Source organism: Orcinus orca, chromosome 3 (assembly GCF_937001465.1).
Source record: "Orcinus orca chromosome 3, mOrcOrc1.1, whole genome shotgun sequence".
Taxonomy (NCBI): domain Eukaryota; kingdom Metazoa; phylum Chordata; class Mammalia; order Artiodactyla; family Delphinidae; genus Orcinus; species Orcinus orca.
This window is the reverse complement of record NC_064561.1, coordinates 25,589,675-25,615,059: the sequence shown is the minus strand read 5'-3', so window position 1 is coordinate 25,615,059 and position 25,385 is coordinate 25,589,675. Positions and strand designations below refer to the sequence as shown.

General features: G+C 36.5%; 1 protein-coding gene and 1 long non-coding RNA gene across 7 annotated transcripts in view; both read left to right on the top strand.

Moving 5' to 3' along the window:
* LOC125964026 (uncharacterized) lies at positions 1–13,083 on the top strand. Its single transcript, XR_007476533.1, has 2 exons — positions 1–5,759; positions 5,978–13,083. It is a non-coding gene; the product is annotated as an uncharacterized LOC125964026 (long non-coding RNA).
* The window catches only part of CPEB4 (cytoplasmic polyadenylation element binding protein 4), a 64,458-nt gene that overhangs the window by 2,515 nt on the left and 36,558 nt on the right, over positions 1–25,385 (top strand). For 3 of the 6 annotated variants that reach the window (XM_012533825.3, XM_033432096.2, XM_004272014.4), the window contains exon 2: positions 17,324–17,405. In XM_012533825.3, the coding sequence (XP_012389279.1) occupies positions 17,324–17,405 (82 nt within the window). Of the gene's footprint in view, positions 1–17,323; positions 17,406–23,783; positions 23,829–24,076; positions 24,276–25,385 lie in introns of those variants that run through there. The other 3 variants (XM_049708096.1, XM_049708094.1, XM_049708095.1) reach the window with 3 other exon arrangements.

Below are 25,385 nucleotides of genomic sequence, written 5' to 3'. Positions count from 1 at the left end.
TTATGTTCCATTAATAGATTAAGATGAAATAAGGAAACGGCAGGGTGTAATATCTATGTAACGAAGAGAGTTTGAATTGTCTGTATTCATATCAGAGCTCTTCTTAGAAAATGAGTTAATTACCAGACATGATTTTGGCAGGAGAGGAGTATAATTTGGAACAAAATATTCAGCTTTTTTTTTGGTAAATTTCTAATTGTTATCTTCCCCTAGATGATCGTATAAATTATCATAATTATGAATACCAGGTAGCTAGTGATGTCATGATTATTAACTATAATACCTTTCTAGCCTGACAAGAGAATCGTGGTTGGTTTTTCCCTACTTATTTAAGTGAGAATAAATAATGTAGATATAAATATATTTCATTGTGGAAACTGATGAGCATTTTCTACCCGTTTGCATAACTATATAACCTCGCAAATTAATTTTTGTCCGCTGTAAGGTAGTGATTCACTGAAAACCAGCTATTGAATTATGGTTTTCTCACTGGTTATATTTTAAACCTGAAACCTCTCTGAACCCTGCGGTCTGAACAGTTTGAATTCATCAATTCGGCAATTCCTGTTAAACCTTTTTGCAAATTCTGGCCTGCCTTGTGTCAGTAAGGACTGCTAGAGAAATGATCTAAATATTTTCTTCATCCCCAATTACCCAATTATTTTTGCATACTATGAAACTGTTGATCTCAGAGTGAGTCTTTTATGATGCCTTTCACCCATTTGTTTATTTTCCCGTGTTAACACTGGGGGTGTAGATAATTAAACCATTCCTAAAAATAGACCCAGGCAAAGATCACTTGTCTTTCTTGCCACCAGTGTATCCTTATTCTGCAAGAGTCACATTGTTTCATGTTTTTTAATTAATGAGCAGCCAGTCTAGTTGATAGACATAGGATAAAGGGAATTTCATAGTTAACTGAACGTCAGATGCCCCACTAAATTTGTATACTTTGGGGGTATGATCATTTATATGTGTTTAGGAAATTTATATGGGTTTTAAGCTAACATTGAATCAGTCCTCAGAACAAACCCCACAAGATAAGTTCTGTTATTATCCCCATTTTAGAGATGAGAAAATTGAGTATCAGCAAGATACAATAACTTGCCCAAGAGCACACAGCTGATAAGAGTACAAACTCTAGGTTAAAAAGCAAGGATTAAAAAATGCTACCTACATGTGTAGGCATACACATGTGCTATATCTAGAGGGTTATTTTAGAGATCTTTCGGCAAAGGCTCAGACAGATTTCAAAATAATTGCAATGTCTCCATATATGATGTCAACACAAGTAGAATTATCTGTTTTAATTAATAATTTGCTCAGAGGGAGGGGAAGTTTGCTAAGAGAACCCTGTGTCATTCCAAGGAATTAAATATCCCTTCTCTAAGGATTCAGGTATAATGATTAGGATGTATCTTAAAATATTTGGTGAAATCTAGTTAAAAAAAATTTTTTTTCAATAATTTTTTTGCCCAGGTATAAAAAAAGCTGTTGGCTTTTGTTTTTAGAACGGGTTTTTACTCAAACTGAAGAGAGCAATTATGCTTTAGTGGTCAGGTGAAAGGCTGTTGAAGACATTGGCAATCCCATGAAGTCTGTTTTTAAAAAGTTGGTTTTGATATTCCTTTGAACATAAATTTAAGGGAAATTTAATGCAAAGGTAACTTTTATGAATTATTTATATATTCCTAATTGAAAAAATCTAAGACGGCATTCTCAACATTTTAACTGGGTTAAGATTGGCTCAGAATTAAAAATACTTTTCTTTTCTATTTTGCTACTTATAAAGTGACAGAATGAATTTATGTGACCTCATAGTTTGTTTTCCATTCTCAGTTTACTGACTTTTGATAAAGGTTTGCTTTGGGAAAAATAAAAATTTCAGAAAATGTATCAACTATATGTATATGCACATTATTAATATTTTTATGGAGCTAATGGGATGTGTTTAACATGTGAAATTTTTTTAATCAGATGGTTTCTTAGAGATTAAGCGGGTGTATGAAATAATAGTAGACTAAGATTGATACTAAAAGATACTGTTAGAAACTAACTCTTCCCTTAGAATTGTTGTCTGTTATGCTGAGAATGGAAAATGGATGAGTCAATATACCTGGCTGAAATTTGGTAGGATTAGAAACTAAGTTGTTGCTTTCTGTTCACCATCCCCACCATTTTTAGGAGAGTGTGTATATTTCTGTGTGTGAGAGAGTGAAGAGAGAGAAAGAGAGAGGTTGGGAGATGGGGAGCTGAGAGCAAGCATTGGGTTGAGTTGTAAGTCACAATAAAAATAAGTGATTTGAAAAGAATCTTTATGACAAGAAATTCCTAATAGGGTTTTGAAAATATAAGAAGTTAGTAAACTGAGTACCGTGGTGCTTACTTAAATGAATGCAGTTCTGTGTGTGTGTGTTTTAGAGAATTATTCTTTTGAATAATTTTTTGGCAAAAAATACTGTTTTGAGTTGATATGAATTACTTGGTTAAATCTGATATGAAAAGATTTGAAGAAACATTTATTTGACTGGGAGCCCAGACACCTAGGTTGTGGTCTTGGCCCTATCAGTGTCATAGCATTTGGGGACCTCAGTTTCTTCATAAAATTGGGGGTGGTGGTGACCTAGGTGATTCCTAAGTTCCTTATGATTCTAAAGCAAGCTACTGTGAAATTTAAACTGCTGCAATCACAGTCCATACTTTTTTCTAAACACTGCTATCTTACTTAAATTTATTGCCTTAAACACTATTAATTTTAGGAAAGACATTTTATAGATTAGTAATTCAATTTCCGTTGCTTTTAGAAAGCATTCCTTAGGTGTTATAGAGAGATCTTAAAATTTACCACAGAAATTACAGGATAGAATTTACATGGCTATATTATAATATTGGCATTCAATCAAAGGCTAACATGGAATTATTATATTAAAAGGAAATAATTTACCTGAAATGTAACTAATACTGGGCAGTGTTTATTTTAATTTGAAATGAATCAGAATGGTTTTTACATTTGTTTAATTTAGGTTTGGGTACATACAGTGAATTAAAATTCATGATGACATTTTAAATTAATTTTGGGGGCCAATCTTAACCTTCTCTTTTACCCATGTTTATGGAGCAGGAGCAAAGATTCCAAATATGTGAATAATCCTCTAAATAACTGATATGACAGGCATTATATTTTGGGATTTTCTTTGTATTAAAATTTGTTTCTAAGTTATTTTTGCTTAGCTTAAAGTTTTCATTATGTGGATGCAGATAACATGCCTGAAATCCAGTTTTCAGATACAACTAAACTAATATGTATTTAATAATAGCTAACATGCCTTTGATAGTCTAAGTGTTTTACATGTATTAACTCATTTACTTCATTCAACAATCCTATGAAGTAGAAATTATTATTGTTATTATTACTATTCACACATGAGATTTGGCTTTTAACCATTATACTACAGTGTCTTTTCACATAGACATGTTACAGATGGGGGCAGCGGTAAATGCCTCCCGGAAACGTGTAAGATGAGAGAAAAATTTTTACAGTGAATCATTGATACCTGATGATTAAAAGCTGATTATAAAGTTTTGAAAAGTGGAAAATAATAGAATATATTTATTTGTCAACTTCAAAATATTAAACAAATAATATTCAAATCAATATTTTTTTGTTTGATTTTAGTACGTACTATATACTAGGTACTGAGCTACGTGCTTTCACATATGTTATCTCACTTCATGTATAGGATTTCTCAACCCTATGAGGCTTAGTTTTATTGTCTTAATTTCAAAATGAAGAAACAAGGGCCATGTTTATGTGACTAAAGGCATGATTTGACCCTTACATTAAGGGGAGGAAAATCCTACCCATCCTGCCAAACACATCCTGGAATCCTGATGTCCAAACCAAATAATATATTGGGGCACCTGCCAGTAATTAATTTGAATATAGCAGTTCTTTGGAGGGGTGCCTAGATCTTCTGTCCTTACAGGAATGTAAAGGAGAATGTATGCTATATATCCTAGTACTCTCTTATATTCAGCTCAGTTATGCCCCCATCTCCATTAGCTAAGAACCAAGAAGAAGACCAAAAAGAAAAAAAAAAAAAGAAAAGAAAAAGGAAAGGGGGGAGACAAAATCTGTTACAAAGATGATCCTAAAACTTGATTGATAGGGAGACATTTTAGGATTTGGAGCCCATTTGCTCTTACTTGGTCACCATGGATTTGTTAAGTTGTCTTAACCAGGCAAATAATTTATGTTACTTTAATAACTCTCCTTGTGTTTTCAGTTTATTGATCCTCAAAATTATATATGGCATCTTATATCTGAAAACAGAAAGTTACTGCATCGCTTCGGGTCTGAAAGTCATGGTGAATTATCAATATTAAAATTACCTAAAGTGCAACGTTGTTACATTTTTTGTTTTCTCATATAGTCCCAAGGGATATAGGAAACATTTTCTTTGACTTTGTATTAATCTATATTAGAAGATGGGAAAGTAATTTTTTTTAACTGTAAGGTATGGGTTGGTTGGTTCTGGTTCCAGCAGAATTGAAATATTGGAAAAGTTTGGGAAAAGCTTACCAGATACCATTTTACACCTTTCTGTAGAAAGCCTTTTAACTAGGTTTAATTGCTTTTCTGATGGAATTGAAACTTGGGCAGGGTAGTTTTTTGATTATTTTTTGATGTGTCTTCAGGGAAGCCATGGAATATGATCAACACACTGTTCCAACATCTTTCAGGAAAAACCTGGTTATTGCAAGCCTAGTGAATGTGCTTGTTGCTAGTTGCAACTAGAAAGATGTTATTTAGTTCATGAGTTTATGCTTTTGAGAATAATTTTTGTTGGTGTTCACGAGAAAGAAATGGAAAAGTAGTCTTAAAGTTAACATATGCCTATTTTGAATTTTACAGTCTAAATCTATTTTCCTTACGACTTTTTTGCTCTTTCTATTAAGGAAAATAAGCTTGAGGTTCCATTATCACATTTTTTCAGCACTATATTTTACCTCAGTTTTTGGTCCCATCACAGATGAGATAATATATTTCTATTTAAGGCAGGGAGCTTGTAACATGAGCATTCATTTTAATTTTTCCTGACAAAAGTCATTTTGTATTTAATTGCTCAAACAAAATTGTTCTTGAGGAAATTAAAGTATATTTTTACCATGATAAATTTATAGCAGTATAGAATTTTTTACTTCAAAGTTAGCGTAGATTCTCATCCTATTGTATAATATTGGAACAGAAGGAGTTACACTTTAAGGTTTTCAGAAAATTCTCAATAGAAAGATAAAAGATCTATATAGATCCTATTTTTAATCAATTTCTGAAGCTAACACTTGGATAATTACTGAGAAAGGCTATTGTGTGAGGCCAAAAATATAGTAGACTGAAGCACAGGCCCTGGATCCAAACAGACTTACGTTTGATCTGAACTCTAGTTAGCTGTGTGACCTTGAGCAAGTCACTTAAATTTGAGAACACAGACCTGGCAGTGAAGGGTTATTCTAAGGTACTTTAAATATGTGGCCGTATTAGGTAGATTACATTTTTTTGTTTAAAATAAAATTAAAATCTCTAATATTGAGTAAAATCAGGAAATTAAAATAACTACAAAAAGCTTGGGTATCTATGAAAGATTTTGAGCAGTCCTTAGTTTTGCTTGTCTTATCATATATGCTCCACTTCTCAGAGTACTACTTTTAAATAAGCTAGATGCAACCCAGGACAGATAAAACATTTAGCAGAATTATCAGTTTTCTTGAAGAGAAGTTTTTTTTTTTTTTTTTGCGGTACGCGGGCCTCTCACTGTCGTGGGCTCTCCCGTTGCGGAGCACAGGCTTCGGACGCGCAGGCTCAGCGGCCATGGCTCACGGGCCTAGCCGCTCTGCGGCATGTGGGGTCTTCCCGGACCGGGGCACGAACCCGTGTCCCCTGCATCGGCAGGCGGACTCTCAACCACTGCACCACCAGGGAAGCCCGAAGAGAAGTTTTAATAATTGTTTATATACCTAAACATTTATTAGCATTGGCAGCCTGCATCTTTCAGTAGTTTGAAAGATTTTGCCTATTTTTAAGAAATTTAGAACATTTGATTGTTTTTGTATACATTAAAGGAGACTGTACTTTTTTTTAAACATCTTTATTGGAGTATAATTGCTTTACAATGGTGTGTTAGTTTCTGCTTTATAACAAAGTGAATCAGCTATACATATACATATATCCCCATATCTCCTCTCTCTTGCGTCTCCCTCCCACCCTCCCTATCCCACCCCTCTAGGTGGTCACAGAGCACCAAGCTGATCTCCCTGTGCTACGCGGCTGCTTCCCTCTAGCTATCTGTTTTACATTTGGCAGTATATATAAGTATATATAAGTCTCACTTCGTCCCAGCTTACCCTTCCCCCTCCCTGTGTCCTCAAGTCCATTCTCTACGTCTGCGTCTTTATTCCTGTCCTGCCCCCAGGTTCTTCAGAACCATTTTTTGTTTTTTTTTTTTTTTAGGTTCCATATATGTGTTAGCATACGGTATTTGTTTTTCTCTTTCTGACTTACTTCACTCTGTAAGACAGACTCTAGGTCCATCCACCTCACTACAAATAACTCAATTTCATTTCTTTTTATGGCTGAGTAATATTCCATTGTATATATGTGCCACATCTTCTTTATCCCTTCATCTGTCAATGGACACTTAGAAGGAGACCATACTTTAATGAAGAATTTATGATTTTGTTCATTAAAAGACAGGAAAAGGTGCCATAGATTTGAATTGAATATATTTTAGCTTTTATCCTGGAATTAAGTTCTGTTTTTTATATTTTAATTAATTTATTTAGCATATATTTATTGAGTACCTGCTATGTTATGGACTAGGCATAGGTAGATATCTCATAAAAATTGTTTGATTTGATTCATAATGTATTTCTGACCTGTGCTAATCTTTGAATGATACTGAACATGCATTTTTTATCATTGTAAACAAATTAGCAACTAGCTCAATAGTTATATTTCATTTTAATCCATGAGCTGTTTAAACTTCAAGGCAAACTAACAGGTTCAACTTTAGGTATAACAGAAACAGAGTGTAAATGACAGTTCCAAATATTTTATTAATGGTCACATTTATAAATATACACCTGTACACAACATGTGCTTTTTTAAGTTCTGTGACAAAATGGTACTACAAAAGGCAAACTTTAGCCTGTGGGTCACAGAATTTAGGTCTCATTACATGTCAAGGAAAAAAACTCCATCAGTCACTTACAGGTTCTCCCTCATGTTTGCAAACTGAATTTTTAAAGTTTAAAGTCTTAAGCTGAAGAAGTACTTTTCATATTGTAGAGTATTTAGATTGGGCAATTTCTATTTGCTGCATATTTACCAGATATATCCCAGTCATTGCTTGCTTTTAGCTCTAAAATAAGTTATAGTTAATTCCTCAGTATTATACACTTTAAAGCCATATTTATATTTAAATGTTATGCAGCATACTTTTAATAATAGTTTTCCCAGGTGTTTTTGAGGAATGCATCTGGTGCTAGTCAGTAAAATAACTGCTGTAGCCTTACTGTCTCTAAGAACCTTAAAAAGAACCAAACAATGTAAGAACAGTTGCTACTCAGAAAAACCTCCTAATTATCATATGGAAGTCAGATCTGAGTTGATCTGAGTTTCAACGATGGCTCTGCCACTTACTAGCTGTGTGACCTAAGGCAAGCTCCTCAACTTTCCTGATCCTTCATTTTCACATTTCTTTTGTCCAGTGTTTTTGAAGTAAAATGAAATATGCCTAATATTTGGCTTCCAAAAGATTCTGTTGGTATAAGAAAGTCATCAAATAGAAATATTAATTCAAAATTTTGCAAATAGCACAGATTCTTAAAAGGTGAAAACCATTGTGTAACTGGTATATGGTAATTTGAGTTTAACTCTAAAGAAGAATTTTATAATCTGAACTATAATTTTGTTTAATAAACTCAATACTTAATAGTGGGAGTCAGCCCAGATGATGCTCCCATTTTCTTGAACATTGCTGGAAAATTTAGTGACCAACTGGTTTTTTTGTTTGTTTGTTTGTTTCCTCTTTGGATAAAGTTTTTCCCCCCAAGTCTTTTTCATTTCTTATTATGGAAAAGTTTAAACATATTCAATAATAGAGTAGTGTATAGCAAATTCCCATGTACATACATGTCACCTGGCTTCCAACAATGATCAGCTCCTGGACAGTCCTCTTTCATCCATCTTCCTAACTGTCTCTTCCTGCTTTCATGTTATTTTGAAGCATTTCCCAGGTATTGTATCATTTCATCTGTAAATGGTTTAGTATGTGTCTCTAAAAGATAGTCTTTTTTTCCCCCCTTAAAAACATACAAAAATATCTTCTAGTTGTTTTTTAAAGAAAGATAGTGAGAAATTGAAGCAAGGCCCACATTTCTGTTGTACCTGCTCAGCCTGTTTCACTGCTCAACCTGATGCTAATCTCTAAAGAAACCACTATTGGCCGCATCTCCCTTCTAGGTCAAGAAGGGTGCTGGTGGTCACATGGCTGTCAAAAAAAAAAAAAAAAGAGATCCAACAAGACACCAAAACATCAGCTGATGACCACAAATTTGGGAGGAGATTGTTCAGTTTTCCTCTCTTCATTTCAGCCGCCTTCTGGGTTCAGGCTTCTGTGGACTTGGGGGAAGGATCTCCAAAAGGAGAGAGAACAGGACAGGACTGAGAGCGTTTTGGTTGTGTTTTTGTTTGTTAATGTGTTTTTGTTTTTCCAAAGGGAAATTTAAAGGTTTGGGGTCTTTTGCAGGCCTTTGGACTGCATCACATTTTTTTCATCTGTTGCTGTTTTTCAACCCACAAATGTTTGATGCTTTCAATGGACTGTGTGCTAGGAGTACATGACCAAGGCAGACATGCTCGTCCTCGTGAACTGTACAGTCTGGTGACCTCTTGCTCTGTGCCTGCGTGTTGAGAAGTGCCTTCTGCTCCGGAGACTGGAGAGCTAAGGATGTGGCGGGGGGAGCTGTGAGGGCCCAGAGGCCGACACTGGGCACAGGCTGCCTTTTGACGTTGCTGTCAAGGCTCATGAAAGAGAAGAGACATTATGGATGTTATGGGTTATAGGATACAAGCCTCAGTTTAAGAATAAAGATTGTGTATTTGGGTGACCGTTCTCTCTGCTGACTCCGGACCCTGATCAGGCCCAGCAGATGTATAGCAGAGGACTGCTGACTGCCAGTAAGCAGCCAAAGATAGAGGAATGGCCAGAGGGTCTAAATGACTTCATTCCTTAGGGCCTAGTTTTAGTAGCTCTTCCCACTTTCCTGAACTAATGACCTCTTGCCCCAAATAGCTTATTAGGTAGGAAATATCTTTTTTTTCCCCTTTTTTGTTTCTCTATGAAAGTGAGCTATGGGAAATAGCAGAGAACAGCTGAATTATTCAGATACAAACAATACCTAATTTAATATGTTAGTTTCGGGCTCTTTTGCCATTTCACCAGAAAGAGAAGGGGCGGAGGGAATGTTTATTGAGAGGATCTCCTAGCTGGCGGGTGTGGTGCGGACCTTGTCTCATTTCTCCGCACCCCAGTTTTATAAGGGAGGTAGGATCCTTATTTCTATGATGAAATCAAGGTTCAGAGACAATGCAGTGTCAAGATCAGTTGTCTTCTAAGTGGTGATTTACACGCAGGTCTTGGACTAGATTTTAATTATTTCCCTCTGCCAGGCAAGGTGAAAATGAGCAAATAGTTAACAAGAGGAAGGGGTCTATTGATTTAGGAACTGACTAATCAAGTCTAGAATGCCAAGTTGTGTTTTTAATACAGTCAAGTGGTGACAAGAAATATTTACCACTTTAAGGATTTCTAATGGTGAACCTGAATGTGGTTTATTTAGTGAAGGTGGGATAAAAGAAAATTTTCTCAAAGGCTTTCTGGAGAGATCAGATTCATCAGTTCATGTGGAAGAAAATGGAGCTATTGATCCAGTCAGGGTAATACCCCAAAGACATTGATTCATTTTGTTATAGTTTATTATTCTATTAGGAAGCACTTGGTAGCCCAAGATCTGGAAGACTCTGCCTCATTATAAAGCGGTCCTAATGAGAAAGCACTGACTGAAGAGGGATCCTGCTAAGAAATATGAGATGCTATTAAATGTGGTTTCTCCTACTTCAGGTAATTACCTCTTTCACTTTAACCTCTGACACTTGTTCTCTGCATTCAGACCCTGTATACAGTGAAGGATTTCATACCTTGCAGGTGTTGATAGATTGGAATTTCTAGGTCATGACAAAGCTCATTTAAATGGACCACTTTTCTGAGCTTCTGCTCTGAAGTCAGACTCCACCACTTACTTTGTGACTTTGAGGGCAAGTAGTTAACTTCTCAGAACTCATTTGCCTAAAATGGGGGTGATAATTGTATCCACTTTACATGATGGTTGTGAGGAACTAATGTACATAAATCATACATCATTCATCTGAGACACAACACGGAGCCAGGAGGGACATGTTAGCCACTTTAATGATGATGGTAACGATGACGAGGGACTTACTGGATGCTGCACAGTTGCTACAGTCTGTGGCTGTGGAGGTGAGTGGAGCTCGCAGTCCAGTGGCAGAGGGGGTGGGTAGCTGTAACAGAACTTGTCAATATCATGTGGGCTGTCAGCGTTCTAGGGGGATATGGGGAAAAAGGGACTTGTGCCTGCACAGGGATGGAAGGGTCATCTGATAGTGGAATCTTGAAAGCTGACTATATTGCCAACCTTTGGTATCCGTGGCCTTAAATACTTAATCCAAGAAAAATATTTACATTTTGGCAAATTTTGGATTAAAACTCCCAGAGTTACCTTTGATTAATTATGGGCTGTGCTGGCATCTTAGACTTCCTATTTATTTTGGCAGCTATACACTGGCATAGACTTTGCCTTTCAAACCAAAATATTTTCCTTTCCCTTCTTCACCAGGGAAAGTTTAAGCCGGAAAGAGAAACTTCCATAAGCTGATACAGATACCTAGCAGTCTGAGAAGTGATGCTCACAGTAATGTATGTCTTTATAGGAAGGCAATGAGTAAAGGGAGTAGCTGAATTTTGGCTTTGGTTCTTAATAATGTGGGCACGTTCAATTAAGTACATTTTGTGTTTTAGACCAGGTCTAGTAATGCTAAAACATACTAACTCAAGTATAAGAAGACAGGAACAATTAGTGGAGTGGTCAAGGTGGTTGTTCTGTTGAAACTGAACTGAATTGTAATCTTTTTTCCAATTTATGCATCTTAGAGCTTGGAAGAGAGGGCTTTGATTTGGGTTTTGAGAGCAAAGCCCTTTCTCTTCATAAGGAAACCTTAGAATGGTTGATGTAGAATATTTAAGCTGGACTGCATCACAGCTGTCAACAGGATGTAAGCTACAACTCACACCCCCAAGTATCTAATGAAGTTAACCTGTGGAATGGAATTGCTTAACTCAGTGGTTCTCAAAGTGTGGTCCCTGTCTTCACTTAGAAACTTGTTAGAAATGTGAATTCTTGGACCCTACCCAGACCTACTGAATGAGAAACTTGGCGGGTTGACCCGGTAGTCTGTTTTGACAGGACCTCCAGATGATTCTGATATACTCTTAAGTATGAGAAACACTGGCTTACATTATCCATCTGGATTTTTTTTTTAAAAGCTACAAAAATGATAATTTTGGTTTGTGGCATAATTGCAATCTGGTTGTTCATCCTGATTGTAATAGACCCAACAGGTTCACGTCCTTCTTGTGGCTACTCTGGGATGTTATAAAAAGACGTGTCATCAGTTCTTTGCTTACGTAGGTCTTCCTATTTTGCTGTGGCAGTCAGGATTATTCAGGTGTATATTAAAAGGACAGGTCCTGCTGTTTGAAATACTAATTTGTTTTGTCAGAAGGTTATTTTTATCAACTTTGATTTTCATAGTGGCTTGTGTGGTTTTTCCTTTAGAAATTGTCCTGTGAAGTAGAGATGACAGAAACTGAAACCAACAAGTTACAACTCAATATATTAAATACAATTAATTTTTACAAAATAAAAAGAGGTCTACACATTGTAATCAAGTTTGCTTTGCTGAGCCTTGAAAATAATTGATGGTCTTTTATTTTCATTCATGAAATGTTCTAGAGTCAGAAGGCCTGGGTTCAAATTCTGCCTTCTCCATTACCTGATGTTGGTAAAGTTACTTAATCATGCTAAACTTCACTTTTTTCATCTGTGAAATGGAATAATAACTTAACACTTAACTGTATAGGATTTTTGTGAGGAATAAATGAGAATATGCATGTAAAGCATTAGAGCTTGTTAAACGTTAGCTGCTGGTACTATTATTATTGCTATTACTACCACTTCTGCTCCTGTGGTTGGCCGTAGTTAACCTAGAGATACATTTGTGTTAGGTCTTTAATTTGTGGACCACATCTATCTGTCATCTCAACAGGAAGAAGGAAGATAAAGCTTCTTTATCTTTTCTTATGTTTTTAGTATCTCCGATATTATCCTATATTACTCTTATACATAATTTTTGTTCTTTCTTTCATTTATTGAGTAATATTTTAGTGCCTACTGTTTGCCAGGTACTAGCCAGCACATTCCTGCCCCTAGGACCCTTATGGCAGACAGAGTATCTCATTTATTCTAATATATATCTTAACTAATGTGGTCTTTTGACTGCCATGACCATTACTTTACCCAAGGCAGCCCATTTGCTTTGGAGTGAAACTTGGGCTTGCATCCTGACTAAGCTGCTGAACTAGGCAGTAACCTGTCTGTGCAGTAAACTGTGGATTTTCTCTAGTCTTAGTTTTTGTCATTAAAATGAGAATAATAGGGCTTCCCCGGTGGCGCAGTGGTTGAGAGTCCACCTGCCAATGCAGGGGACATGGGTTCGTGCCCCGGTCTGGGAAGATCCCACGTGCCGTGGAGCGGCTGGGCCCTTGAGGCATGGCCGCTGAGCCTGTGCATCCGGAGCCTGTGCTCTGCAATGGGAGAGGCCACGACAGTGAGAGGCCCGCGTACCGCAAAAAAAAAAAAAAAAAAAAAAAAAAGAGAATAATACAATCTAACTTAAAAGGAGGTTTGAACATTAAGACAGTATTTAAAAAGTACCTAGAATAATGTCAGGTACTCAGTAGATGCTCAGTAAAGGGTAGCTCTGCTTTTCTGCTTTTTATTTCTGTAGTCTGCCAAGAGAAACTGGCAGCAGTGGGTTGAAGCAGATGAGTGTTTTTTTGTTTTACAATAGAGTCTTTGAACTTTTATTGGAAATCAGGACATCCCCCTTCAATAAATTGTTTTAAGTAAGTTTTTTGGAAAATGCTTCTTATTTTGCATTATGTTTAGCATAATGAAAACGCGGTGACTGTCCTTTTAAGACTATAAAAGTTCATTTTCTTATTAATCAGTCATTGACCCCCCCCCCACCTTTTTGTGGGCAAGAAGTGATAAACTTTGATCAGTCATTCTTGTTCACATCTTTGATTCCTTCCATACTCATCATAATTTAAACTGCAAATCTTGAAAGAGCACAGACTATCTTAGGATATCGGAAAGCTAGAATACAAGTGTATTTTGTTTGTGGGAAAGGAATATTAGAGATCTAATCAAACTCTTTCCTTTTTCGGATCAGGAAAAGGGTCTAGAGGATGAAAATGCCAAGCTCACATGACACTGCAGGCTTCCTAGTGCCTAATGCTCGGTTCCACTGATTTAGGCTGATGTTCATATTTTGATCATCAGCTCAAGTTCAATCAAGAAGAGCTGTCACTTAACAAGGTTTCTATTTTATAGTTTACTTTCTGGGAAATGGATTCTAGAAAACAGGTAAGTGGTTTTGATATTTGGCTCAATTAGCAAGCCAGAAAGGAAAAATCAAAGGATGAAATATAGAAATCAAAGCTCTCTTGACTTGTCACTTTGGTTCTTGGGCAGGAAAACCAACATTGTTTGTGCTGTTCTTATTCCTTGGGTTTATTTGTGTCTGTACCCCTCCACCTACTTCTTAATGACACAGACATTTACATTTTGGTCCTTTTTGTAAAATTAGATACTTAAAATAGACAGAAAAAAAGTCAGTGAGGGAGAAATCAAGAATGATAAACTTTGGACCCTCTCTGAGAACAGAATGTTTACTTGACAAAATACGTGGCTTGAAACTCTGAATTACCATAGCATCATAAGAAACAAAGTGCTATACAAATGTAAAGTAGTTTATAATAATTGTAATTGCGAATAAGGTTGGATCGTGGGGAGGAGTACATATTAGACCAGGGTTGGCAAAAATGTGGTGCTTGTGCCATTGGGTCTGTATCTTGCACTTACAAGTGTCTGTTGAGACACTGTTTTCTTCTAATTCCATTCAGAGCCTGAAAATTCTTCTCAACACATTGCATCTGAGAGTCAGTACCAGTTGATCAGAGTTTGTATATTGGTATTTATTTATCATCCTTGTATTAAACCGTGATGAATGAAAGGAAAGCTAGTATAAGTGTAAAAAGGATAGAGGGCTTTTTGTTTGTTTGTTTTTTAATCCCACAAAGCATTACTGAAAATTTAAATATTCATTTAGGATTTTAGTTTTAAGGTACCAATTAGAAGTCAGTGGTTATTTTAGCAAAAATCTTTATATTCTAGGCAATAGGCTGGGGGGGCGGTATGAAGTGGCTTCGCTAAATTATAGGTGAAAAGGAGGCTTCTTTACTTACTGGATGGAAACAGCTGTCATAAAACAAACAAAAACACTGTATAATATTCTTTATCGACTGATTCTCTTGCGTGCTCTTGTCATTCAGTGATTGGCAAAATGCAAGTTCTGGAAGTTCACAGGTTGCTTACTACTTTAGTTGCATTAAAAAAAAAAAAAAAGGCTGAGGTCTCCTCTTCCATCTCTCCCCACCACCATTACATTTTGACCCAGAAAACCCCCTACAACTCTATAGCCGGAAAGGGGATGTATAAAAACAAACCTCAAGATAAGGAAATAGGAGAAAAGAAATATTTCCAACATTTAAAATAAACTACTTGAAGGAATTCATTCATTCCTCAGTTGAGGAAACATACGCAGGCTTCTAAGCTGCCAGGCCCTGTGTGAGGCACAGTGATACAGATATGTGGAACAAGGCTTCTCAACCTGTTTCACATCATGGCACGCATAGAAAATGATAATATAGAAATAGAAATCATCTGCCAGGGAGTTCCTGCCACATCAGGCCCTCTGGGCAGTCCTGTGGGTTGAGGAGATGATATCTTGGCACACCCATCACCCTTTGGGAGTTACAAACATTGGGAACTTTTGATGTAAGACATACTTCCTACCCTTGGGAAACTGACAGAGAACATAGGCAAGGGAACAGACACTGAGCATTAGTGTCTCCAAGACTGGTTTTGTTGTGGAGAAGAGATAGTGGCTGGCCTGATTTTGAGTGTGGTGCATAGATTGTTGGAGGGAGGACAAATCCAACTACTGCAGAAAGAGATAGCGGAATTTTGTCTTAACTTGTTTCTCCAGTTATGCCTCAAATCCACTTGGCTTCCGAAAGAATGTGCAATAAAGTTTTGATTTAATTCAGGGCTTGAGATGAGGAAGGATAAAAACAGAAGAGTTTTTCCTTTTTGTGAACACTAATCTTAGAAATTCTCATTCTGGCCACCTGTCCTCCTGCCTCTCTATGGACCGTATTGAGAAGATGAGGACAATGAGGAAAGGATCAGGAGGAAAAGTGGGAAAGATATTCTGGAAGAGCCATACCAGTTTGGAGCCGAAGAGCATGTTAAGGCATCTGCTCCCCTCCCATCTTCATCCCCCACCACCCCGGGGGAAAAAACCTGTAATGCTCTCTACTTTAAATATGGATTATATCCCAGTGTAACTGCCCTTGGACCCCTCAGGTTGCAGAAGTAAAAAAAAAAAGTTTGTATCCTAAAACAATTCAGTGAATATTACTGGATATCTGTGTGGTGGGTGGGGTCAGGAGGGGTGGTCCCTATTTTATGGAAGGATAATAATAGTACAGGGTGAGTAGTGTTATGGAAGGACAAAGGAGAAATGTCAGGATGATCAAAAGGACTACTTTTGCCCTATCAACCTTAAAGTTCTAGAGAAGCTGGAAGGCGGAAAAGTGAGATCCCAACAAGTGTGGAAAAAAAAATAAGGGATAAAATGAGGCGAATCCTTTTACAAAGCCAAAGCTTTGAGTTAAAAAGTAATGAGAGAGGGCTTCCCTGGTGGTGCAGTGGTTGAGAGTCCGCCTGCCGATGCAGGGGACACGGGTTCATGACCCGGTCCGGGAAGATCCCACATGCCACGGAGCGGCTGGGCCCGTGAGCCATGGCCGCTGAGCCTGCACGTCCGGAGCCTGTGCTCCGCAACGGGAGAGGCCACAACAGTGAGAGGCCCGCGTACCGCCAAAAAAAAAAAAAGTAATGAGAGAGAAAATGTAATAAAGAGGGCTTTGGAAACCTCCTTTTCTTTAATACCCTTGCTGTGGTCTTTATATGTGTTAATGTGTTTATTTATTCTTAAGGTGGGTCAGAAACATGTATTACTTCTTCCCCTTCAGTATTTAACTTGAAAACTTTTTCATCTACTTTTCACTGTCAAGCTAAACTTTAATTTTAGTTATCTCTAGTACTTTTTGTCCTGAAGAATGCCCCAGCAGTTGGGGTGGTTGTATATTTTCAGATTCCTCACCCACTCATGAAGTGCATTTCATTAAGCCGGGGTTTAGACCAGCAGTGTTCTCCACACCCTGTCTTTCCTTTAATGGCAGAAAAATCAAGAATACTTTGCACATACTTGCACAAGAATACTTTGTAAGACCACTTAGTGGTCTTACAGACATTTGATGATTATTTTCAGATCTTGGCTTATAAGTAAATATAGCTATTCTGAATAGCACATGTAGATGCCACCTTAGTAGATTACTGCTGGAGCAAGTTTGGGAAGCTTTGCCACATGACTGCAATCTTAAGTGACAGAGAAAGATTATGAATTCTATTTTTACATTTATTTAATATTCTTAATCATATGAAAATTAGTTTGTTTTTGCTTTGTTCATGAAAGTTATGCTTTTATTGAAATTATTATTAGAAATCAAATCAATCTTTGCTGAGCCCTGGGTACCTAACTTTTGTGGTTTTGGTGTTTTGGAAGTGTTAAAAATAAAATGTAGTAATAATGTGCCTTATACAGAGAGGGAGGAAAATTGCCACTTTTTGATGTGTCCCATCAAATACAGCTTATTATCCTCTTTTATAATTAAATGCTGTCTTAAAAGTGGTTTGTGGCTGTTTGTGTTTACAGGATCGTCCCAGGACGTTTGACATGCACTCACTGGAGAGTTCACTCATTGACATAATGAGAGCTGAAAATGATTCGATTAAAGGTAATTTTCCAAATGTAACTATTTGATTTTAGTAAATAGTTTAAAATGTGTATTATCTATGTAACATGATGAGCAATATGGCAAATATTATAGATTCATATTTTATATCCAGTCAGTTCCATCAATTTTATACATGTACCTCTTTTTGTTCAAAAACAAACATTTTATGCGCATCCGCTGTAAGCCCTTCACAATACCAATTAAGGAACTACCTACAAGAGTTACTAATTGCTAAGGGAGGGCAGTTAACTGGAAAGATGGGAACCATACTCCTAATTTTTTTTTTTTTTAATCTCTCAGGCAAAACCTGCTAAGTGCCGCAAAACCTTTATGTCTGTTCACCAATGACAGTGCCTATACACTAGGAAGAGTTCAAATGTTGATAGATTTTTTGGCCTAGTTTCATGTTTTTTAAAATGGCCAACAGTTTCAAAGTTAAGATGAAGCTTTGTAGTTCTTGAAATACTTTTTCTGTATTATGTTAAAAAAAAATAGTGCTATTCCCACTTGGATTCTGGTCTCAATTCTTTTACCCTGAATAAGATATTGCAGTTTGACTAGGCCTCAATTCCTTCATCTTTAATAGGGGACTTAGAACCACTCTTATGGTAAGGGACTTAATAATGGGGAGCTTTAAAAATACAGGTGCCTGGACCCCATCCCAAGTGTGGGGTGGGGCTTATGATATTTTTTAGTGTCTCACGTGATGTTCATGTGTAGCCAGAGTTGAGAATGAGCAGATTAGATGTTCTCTAAGGGCCATTCTAGCTCTGATTTTGTGAAAACTACCCCACAAAATAAAATATTTTTCTGCAAAAAATCTCGTTTTACTAGACTGAAGAGTTTATTTATTTATTTTTTAAAGACATTTGGGTTGTTTGATATATTTGGTCCTGTCACAAGTTGTTTGTTCGTTCGCTCATTCATTCATTCATTCATTCATTCATTCGTCCAATGTTTCTGAGCCTGCTTTGTGCCAACACAGCTTTGTGCTGGGATCAAAGGTGGCAAAGAGCCTGTGACTTCAAGTGGTAACCAGCTTGGCCTAGTTTTCCTTTGAGTTTGGTCTATCATATTACTGATGCAGTAAAACTATTTTTCAGCAAACCTATAACAATAAATTTTTTTATGAGGAATTTTTTTGAGGTCTGGAGAAATGAAAAATAATATGTGAAAAAATATGTGTCCATCTGATGAACTAACTTTGAAGTGGGATTATTTTGAAGGGCTTGACTGAATTCCTCAGGGAATTCTGATGGCCTGTAATCTGATTGCATACTTTGTTTCTGAGGAAAGAGGTCTCTCAGAATTGGCTTTTTTTTTTTTGGTCACTTCTTAGCATTCTGACTTTGGCTAGTCCTTCAGCCTCTTCGAACCTTTGTTTTCCCATCAGAAAAATTAGGAGAGTCTAAGGCCCTGTCTAGCACCAGAAAAACTGCACACTTTAAAATAAAGTAGCTAAAGGAGAAATCTGAGTAGTCTGTGAATTATACAGTCTCACTTTCCTGGTTTTGTACTATAGTTATGTAAGATGTTCCCAGTTGAGAACACTGGAAAAAGGGTACACAGAATCTCTCTGTACTACTCTTTGTAACTTGATGTGAATCTATGCTTGTTTCAGAATTAAAAGTTAAGTACAGAAAAAGTTTCTAAAGGACACATTTTTCCTTAATTGATTTCCTCAGCAACTTTTTTTTTTTGAGAGCCTCTTCTCTTATGTACTAGATAATAGGGATAATAATTAGAACTCATTTTCATGATAAGTACCTATGTCTTTTATCAGAGAAAACAGTTTACAAATGGCAGCAGTATAAACACTTTATTATGTGATGCTTCTAAGAAGTAAGCTTCTAACTAGTATTTATGTAAGAGTTTGCACACATTATTCTAATAGGATTAACAACATTTCCTTGGTTTATCGGATACAGTGAGGACAACTCAGGTTTATTTTTTCTTCTAGTTTGCTAAGTGGCTCATTGTGTAAACTTCTGCCTTTATTCTATATTCCCTTTTAAATTTATTCTTACCACTTTTTACCTAAATTAGGTTTCTTTAGGCTGATTCTGTAGAGATAATTAAAAGTTAAGTCTGGTGACAGAAAAAATTAACTGATTGACCTAACGTGGGAACACAAATGTTTTGTGAAATTATGACATAAAAGAGGAAGTGTGGCATGATGGAAGGACCATGGGTCTTGCAGTCACATAGACCTGGATTTAAATTGCCATTCTGGGGCTCCCCTGGTGGCGCAGTGGTTGAGAGTCCGCCTGCCGATGCAGGGGACGCGGGTTCTTGCCCCGGTCCGGGAGGATCCCACGTGCCCGTGAGCCATGGCCGCTGAGCCTGCGCGACCGGAGCCTGTGCTCCGCAACAGGAAAGGCCACAACAGTGAGAGGCCCGCGTACCATAAAAAAAAAAAATGAATAAAAAAATAAATTGCCATTCTGCCACTACAGTCTTGTGGTAGTTATGAGGATTAAATGATATCATATGTCTGTAAAATACAGCATACTGCCAGTTCATTGAGAAGACACTCAATAAATGGTATCGAGTATTACTAAACATCTATTAAGTCTGTTTTCATGCTTATCAAATGAGAAAACCGGTTTCAATATGAGTGCCAAGGAGACTTAAGCATATTAAATGAACTTTGTGTATTTTTTCCTTCTAAGAGAAGTAAGGAATTCACAGATGAGTTCATGGTCCTAAAATGCCAGACTGCAGTTATGCTTGATTTTTTTTTTTTTTAAACCAAGATGATGAACTTTATACCATTGTAGTCTATCGCAATGCAGTTTTGCTCAGGGGAATACTTTATTTCTTGTCAAACTCGCCTCTGATTTAGATAGCTATTTTAGGAAAACTGTTTGATTTTAACAGTGGTTCTATTGTGAAATTTTGTTTAAAGGTGATAATAAAAGCTGAATATCTTTAAAAAATCTAACACATTGTCCTTTTAAAGTAAGTATATAAAACTGCCTGTCCATTTTGAAAATGAATAAATAGCCTCTTCATGTGCTCTGCTTCCTTAGAAACAGATAAAACAGAAAATGGGCATTATTTCTATGAGACTAGTATAGAATAATATGCCTTTCAAAAAATTAATTTGAAAATTGTTTTTAAAAAACTATCATATGGAGGCAGGTTTTATATTTGGGTTAGTTTTATCTTAAAAATAACTATAAAATATATTATGAATGACTTCATTTATTTATTTATTTATTGTTGTTGTTGTTGTTTTTCATTTATTTTTATTTTCATTTGCAATTCCTCGTAGATATGTCGTTTGTGTGTATGTGTTTAAATAATGAAGCCTAAAATTGATACAAGACCTGTCAATTGAATGAAGTTGTTAAGGCTGTATTATTTATTTAAATTAAAAAAAAGAAACCCCAAATTGAATTTGCCTTTTCCTTTTGGGGAAAAAGAAAAAAATCTCCCTTAATGAAGTGGGTTTAAAATTTTATTTTATTTTTGCCATCAACAGACAAGATGTTAATATGCCTAGGAACTTTCAAATATAATTTTTGAGTTTATCTTTTATGACTATGCTGTTGATTCCAGTTGGCTTGTTTAGCAACCTTTTTTTTTTTTAAAGAAATGTGCAAACAAATAGCTAGCCTTCATTTCATAATTTATATATATATTTTTACAGTTCATTTAAAAATAGTTTTTCTAAGAATTTTAAGGCTACCGTCATTTTCTCCATGTACAGAGGTTTACCTCTTGGAGAAGAAAAGGGTCCTCCCTCTGCCTTATCTCCATGTCATTTCACTGATCAGCTGGCATGTCTGTATGTAGTATTTTTATCCACGAAATTATGTACTGCCTTCTCCATAACTAACACCAGTGACAGTCTGTAGCACTTCTTCCCCAGAGAACGATTTCATTTTCCTCACTGCACACCCAGTCTTACAAGCTAAGAGCCTGCTCTGTAGACTAATTTTTGAATTTTGATCTCTGAGATGGCAGCTTATGCATTGCTACTATAATTATTAGGCTTATCAAGTATTTTCTTCACCTGGACAGGAAAATCTTTTACTATTGTAGATGCTGAGATGATTATTTGGGAAGTATTGTATCTTACTGTTATTTATGTTTTTTCCTGCCTGTGAAATTGCTACTTATTGTTTAGAAATGGAGCAGCATGAAATCGATTAAAAACACGTGCGAGTGCATCTGTTTTCAGCCCTTATGAAGCATAGTTTGGACACAGTGAAATAAAGATTCATGAAGTGATATTACATTCAGTGTACAGTAGGAGAAACCTCTAAAAATTAAGGAGACTTTTTAAATTTTCTTTCCTGTATGTGAAGGGAATAAAGGAATATATGTATAAACCAAGAAGCAGTAGTTCATGGAATGGAAGCAGAGGGAGACAGCACTGGAATAAAGAGACAAAAACGAGTATTTGAAAATTATCAGATGTCAGAGTAGAACAATTCAGAGTTTCATAGTAGTGGTTGAGTGTTTTAAATCATATATATGAAAACAATTTAATATCCAGTTTGCTTCATTTCACTAGAAAGCCAAATGAGACAGCAAAATTATTGAGAGAACAAAGGCAATCTGTAAATTGTCAAAACATTATATAGTTGTTCTTCAGATATTAATTAACTAAATTATGAATCAGAATATCATTTTATTTTTCCTCAGAATACTGTGAAATTAGAGTCTTCCACTCTTCATATTGTTATAGGAAGTATCTTGCTTCCAGTTTTTGGAAGGGGAAGCTCAGCATATCTACCCCAGTCCCTCTGAGTTTCAGGCATTTTAAATACTTAATTTGCATGTGGGCAATGATGATTGCATTCAGAAATGCAAGTTGTTTAAAGTGCCAGTCTTTTACATATTCCCGTTGTGCCCGAGAAACCTATTGCATATGTCAGTCAAGTAAGTAGTGGGAGTGTGTTAGACCTTACTGCCTCACTTGCCTCATGCATTAATTTAATAAGAACTTATTTTAAGAGCTGGACCTACTCCAAAAATGCTATGCATTTAATTCCAGACTGCTGAAGGTACTGTGACCTTGCATTTTAAAATACTTCTGAGATTTTTTTTTCCTTATCTACACATTAAATTAGGGGCCCTCTCCAAACTATTTTTCATGGCTGTGAATTTGTTTGAAACAAATGCTTCAACGAGTGGGCAAGTGATGATTCCATCTGTGCCTCTTTTCTTTGCTGCTAAGCAGAACCATTTATAATAATCTCTAGAAGAAAATCATGAAACTCAGTTGAAAGTTTAGTACACAAAGCCAGTTTTGTTAATTTTCTATAAGATTTTTTATGTCACTGTGGGAGAGAGAGACTGTTGGGATAATTATTTAAATTCTATATCTTTACAGTAGGGGAAGGAATAAAGTTAGTGCTGCTTTAAAAAGATATCATAAATAATAACCAGAAAACCTTAAATTTTCCTTCGATCCACAATTGTTTTAATATTCCTATACTCCAAATTGCAGTCACTTAGCTCAGTATTTTCAAGAACAGATGTTGTATACCGATACAGATGTTTTGAACAGATATTGTATACTGACTTTGTGTACACTGAGATAGCTCTGGAAACTTTCCATGAGAATTGCTGACAATAGGACTAAATTTAATATCATTCAGTTATAAATCTGAGTTTCAGAGTAAATACAGTTCTAAAAAATGAAAGGGACTTTTACCGAATAAGTCCTGTTGCTGTAATATTATTTAAATGATTTATTTGAAATAGTTGTGGGGAGATGTAATCTCTTACAGTATTTAACCTTTTCCTATTTAAATCAGTTTGCCTGTGGCAATTTGAGGAGAGACAACTATGCACTGCTCTGCACCCTACTCCCCAGTCACCTTTTTAAAGGATTAGATGGATGTTTTTCTTCAAGGGATATTTAATGGGCCACGATACAAAGTACCATAAGGAAGACACGGATAAAGCAAAACGGCTAAATTTTACTTGGATTCATAATCAAATTTCTCCTTCTTAACAAATTACCATTATGTGGTATCAAATGTCTTCTGGTGAATTGGGGGATCTTTAAATATTACAAGTGTTGAAGATTCAGAGTCTTCCAGGCAGCAGCCCTGCAAACCTGGCTGGAGCCTTCCTGAACTCGGCTGGTTCTTTCTTGCTCTGCTTGGGTGATACCAAGTAATTCAAAGCAGCATAGCAGGGGAGTGGCTGCAGTCTCTGGGGAGCAGAAAATTGCCTTACGCCTAGAAGCTTCATGAGTAATGGAGTGAGGCACACAGCAAAGAATACAGTTCATAAACGTGGCTACAGTTGAACTTCGCATGTGGCTATTAGAAGTGAGGTGGTTTCCTCTCCTTCCCCACTCTCCCTTTCCTGACTGCTGAAATGGAACATCCTAAACATTCTTTCTCTTTTGCTTGACTTAGTTGTGCCGTAGGATGGGACCTGGGCTTCTGTGTTGAGGTAACTTCCTTTGTGAGGAAGAAGGGGGCAAAGTGCTGGGGCATGATTTTCTGTGTATTACTGGTGCAGGGTGTATTCGTAATTCGGACCCACTGTCTCCTTTTTGGTTTACTGTTGGTCAGGATTTTTCTGATTCCTCACAGCACAGTGCAGGCAGAGTTTACAGAGGTGTCGGTTTCAAACTGTGTGACTATACTTTTCCACGTTGAGGATTGCTGTTGTTTTTTGTTTTGTTTTATTTTGTTTTAAATTTTTCAAGGGGAGGAGGGGAAAGGGCAATGCCTGGGAGGACAAAATGTGATGTTTGTGAACACGGATGTGCTCGTAGCCTTGGATTGAAGTCTTCCTTACTCTAGGCTCTGAAGTGAAACCAACTTGGTTCATACTAAATGCTCCTGTGCCTTGGCCAGATCCTCATCTGCCCGATTTTTTATATAATATGTACTGGTAAGTACAAAGTAGTGATCCTCTGTCCTCTGCCCTCCATGTGTTTGTGATAGAATATTGACCCTTGTTCTTATTTGTTCCGAAAATCATACGAGCAGTTGTCACAAAGGGGGAATTTGTCGTATGTCATCAGTGATGGGGGCCCATAATTACTCAAGCAGTCCCTTATCTTAATCCTGAACATTGAGCACAGAGAGTCTTGAGCCCAGGAAAACTGAGTAGGTATCTTAAAACATTGTTGCAACTCTGCTTTTACCTGGGTGAGAGATGAGGGTAAAGGGGGGCAGAGGGGAAAATGACAGTAAACTTTTTATGTTATTAGAAGGTTGAAGAGCCTAACGATTTCTTTCAAAGGTGCTTTTAACTCATTAACTTTTTTTTTTTTCCTTTACAACTGTATTAAGGCTCACGTACTTTATGGCTGTTGTAACTTGATTTTGTTAGACTCACATTCAGGGCAGGGATTGGTAAAGGAATAAACTATGTGTGACAGTTAACACTTAGAAATACCAAATCAAAAAACAAGCAGCAGTCAGGTAGCACATTAGTGAGTGCTTTTCTGTGATCTTGTACATTTTCACACTAAGTACTGTGTACAGCTTAGTAAGTATAGATATTACCATGTGGACAGACAAAAATATTTTCCATTCAGAAATGAAATCTGAATAAATTCAAGTAGTAAGGTTTTCAGATTTTGTCAGCAGTTTGTCAGTGTCAAATATTAGGGACGTCCCTACCGTGTAAAAAAGTAGAAGGAGGTCCAGAACATTTATAGAGATCCGTTTTGTTCATGCACCATGTCCAAATTAATAATATATTGTACCTTTTGATAGTGTCACTTATTATTTTTCTGTTTTTTCCTTCTATATTATAAAATTCTGTAGAGAGGTGACTTGCTGTTTCATTTCCTGACAGCTACTAGAACAGCCCTATACGCTAATAATCTGCATAATGAAAGCCTTTTTGATTATGGAGTAAATACAATGGTGAGTTGTCTGTGAAGGTCTTAAGACTTTCTTTAATCCTGTTATATAATCCTGGAATATGTTATTTGCTGACTTTAAGGGAGTGGAAGCAATGCCACCTGATTCATAGCTGTCATAAAAATAT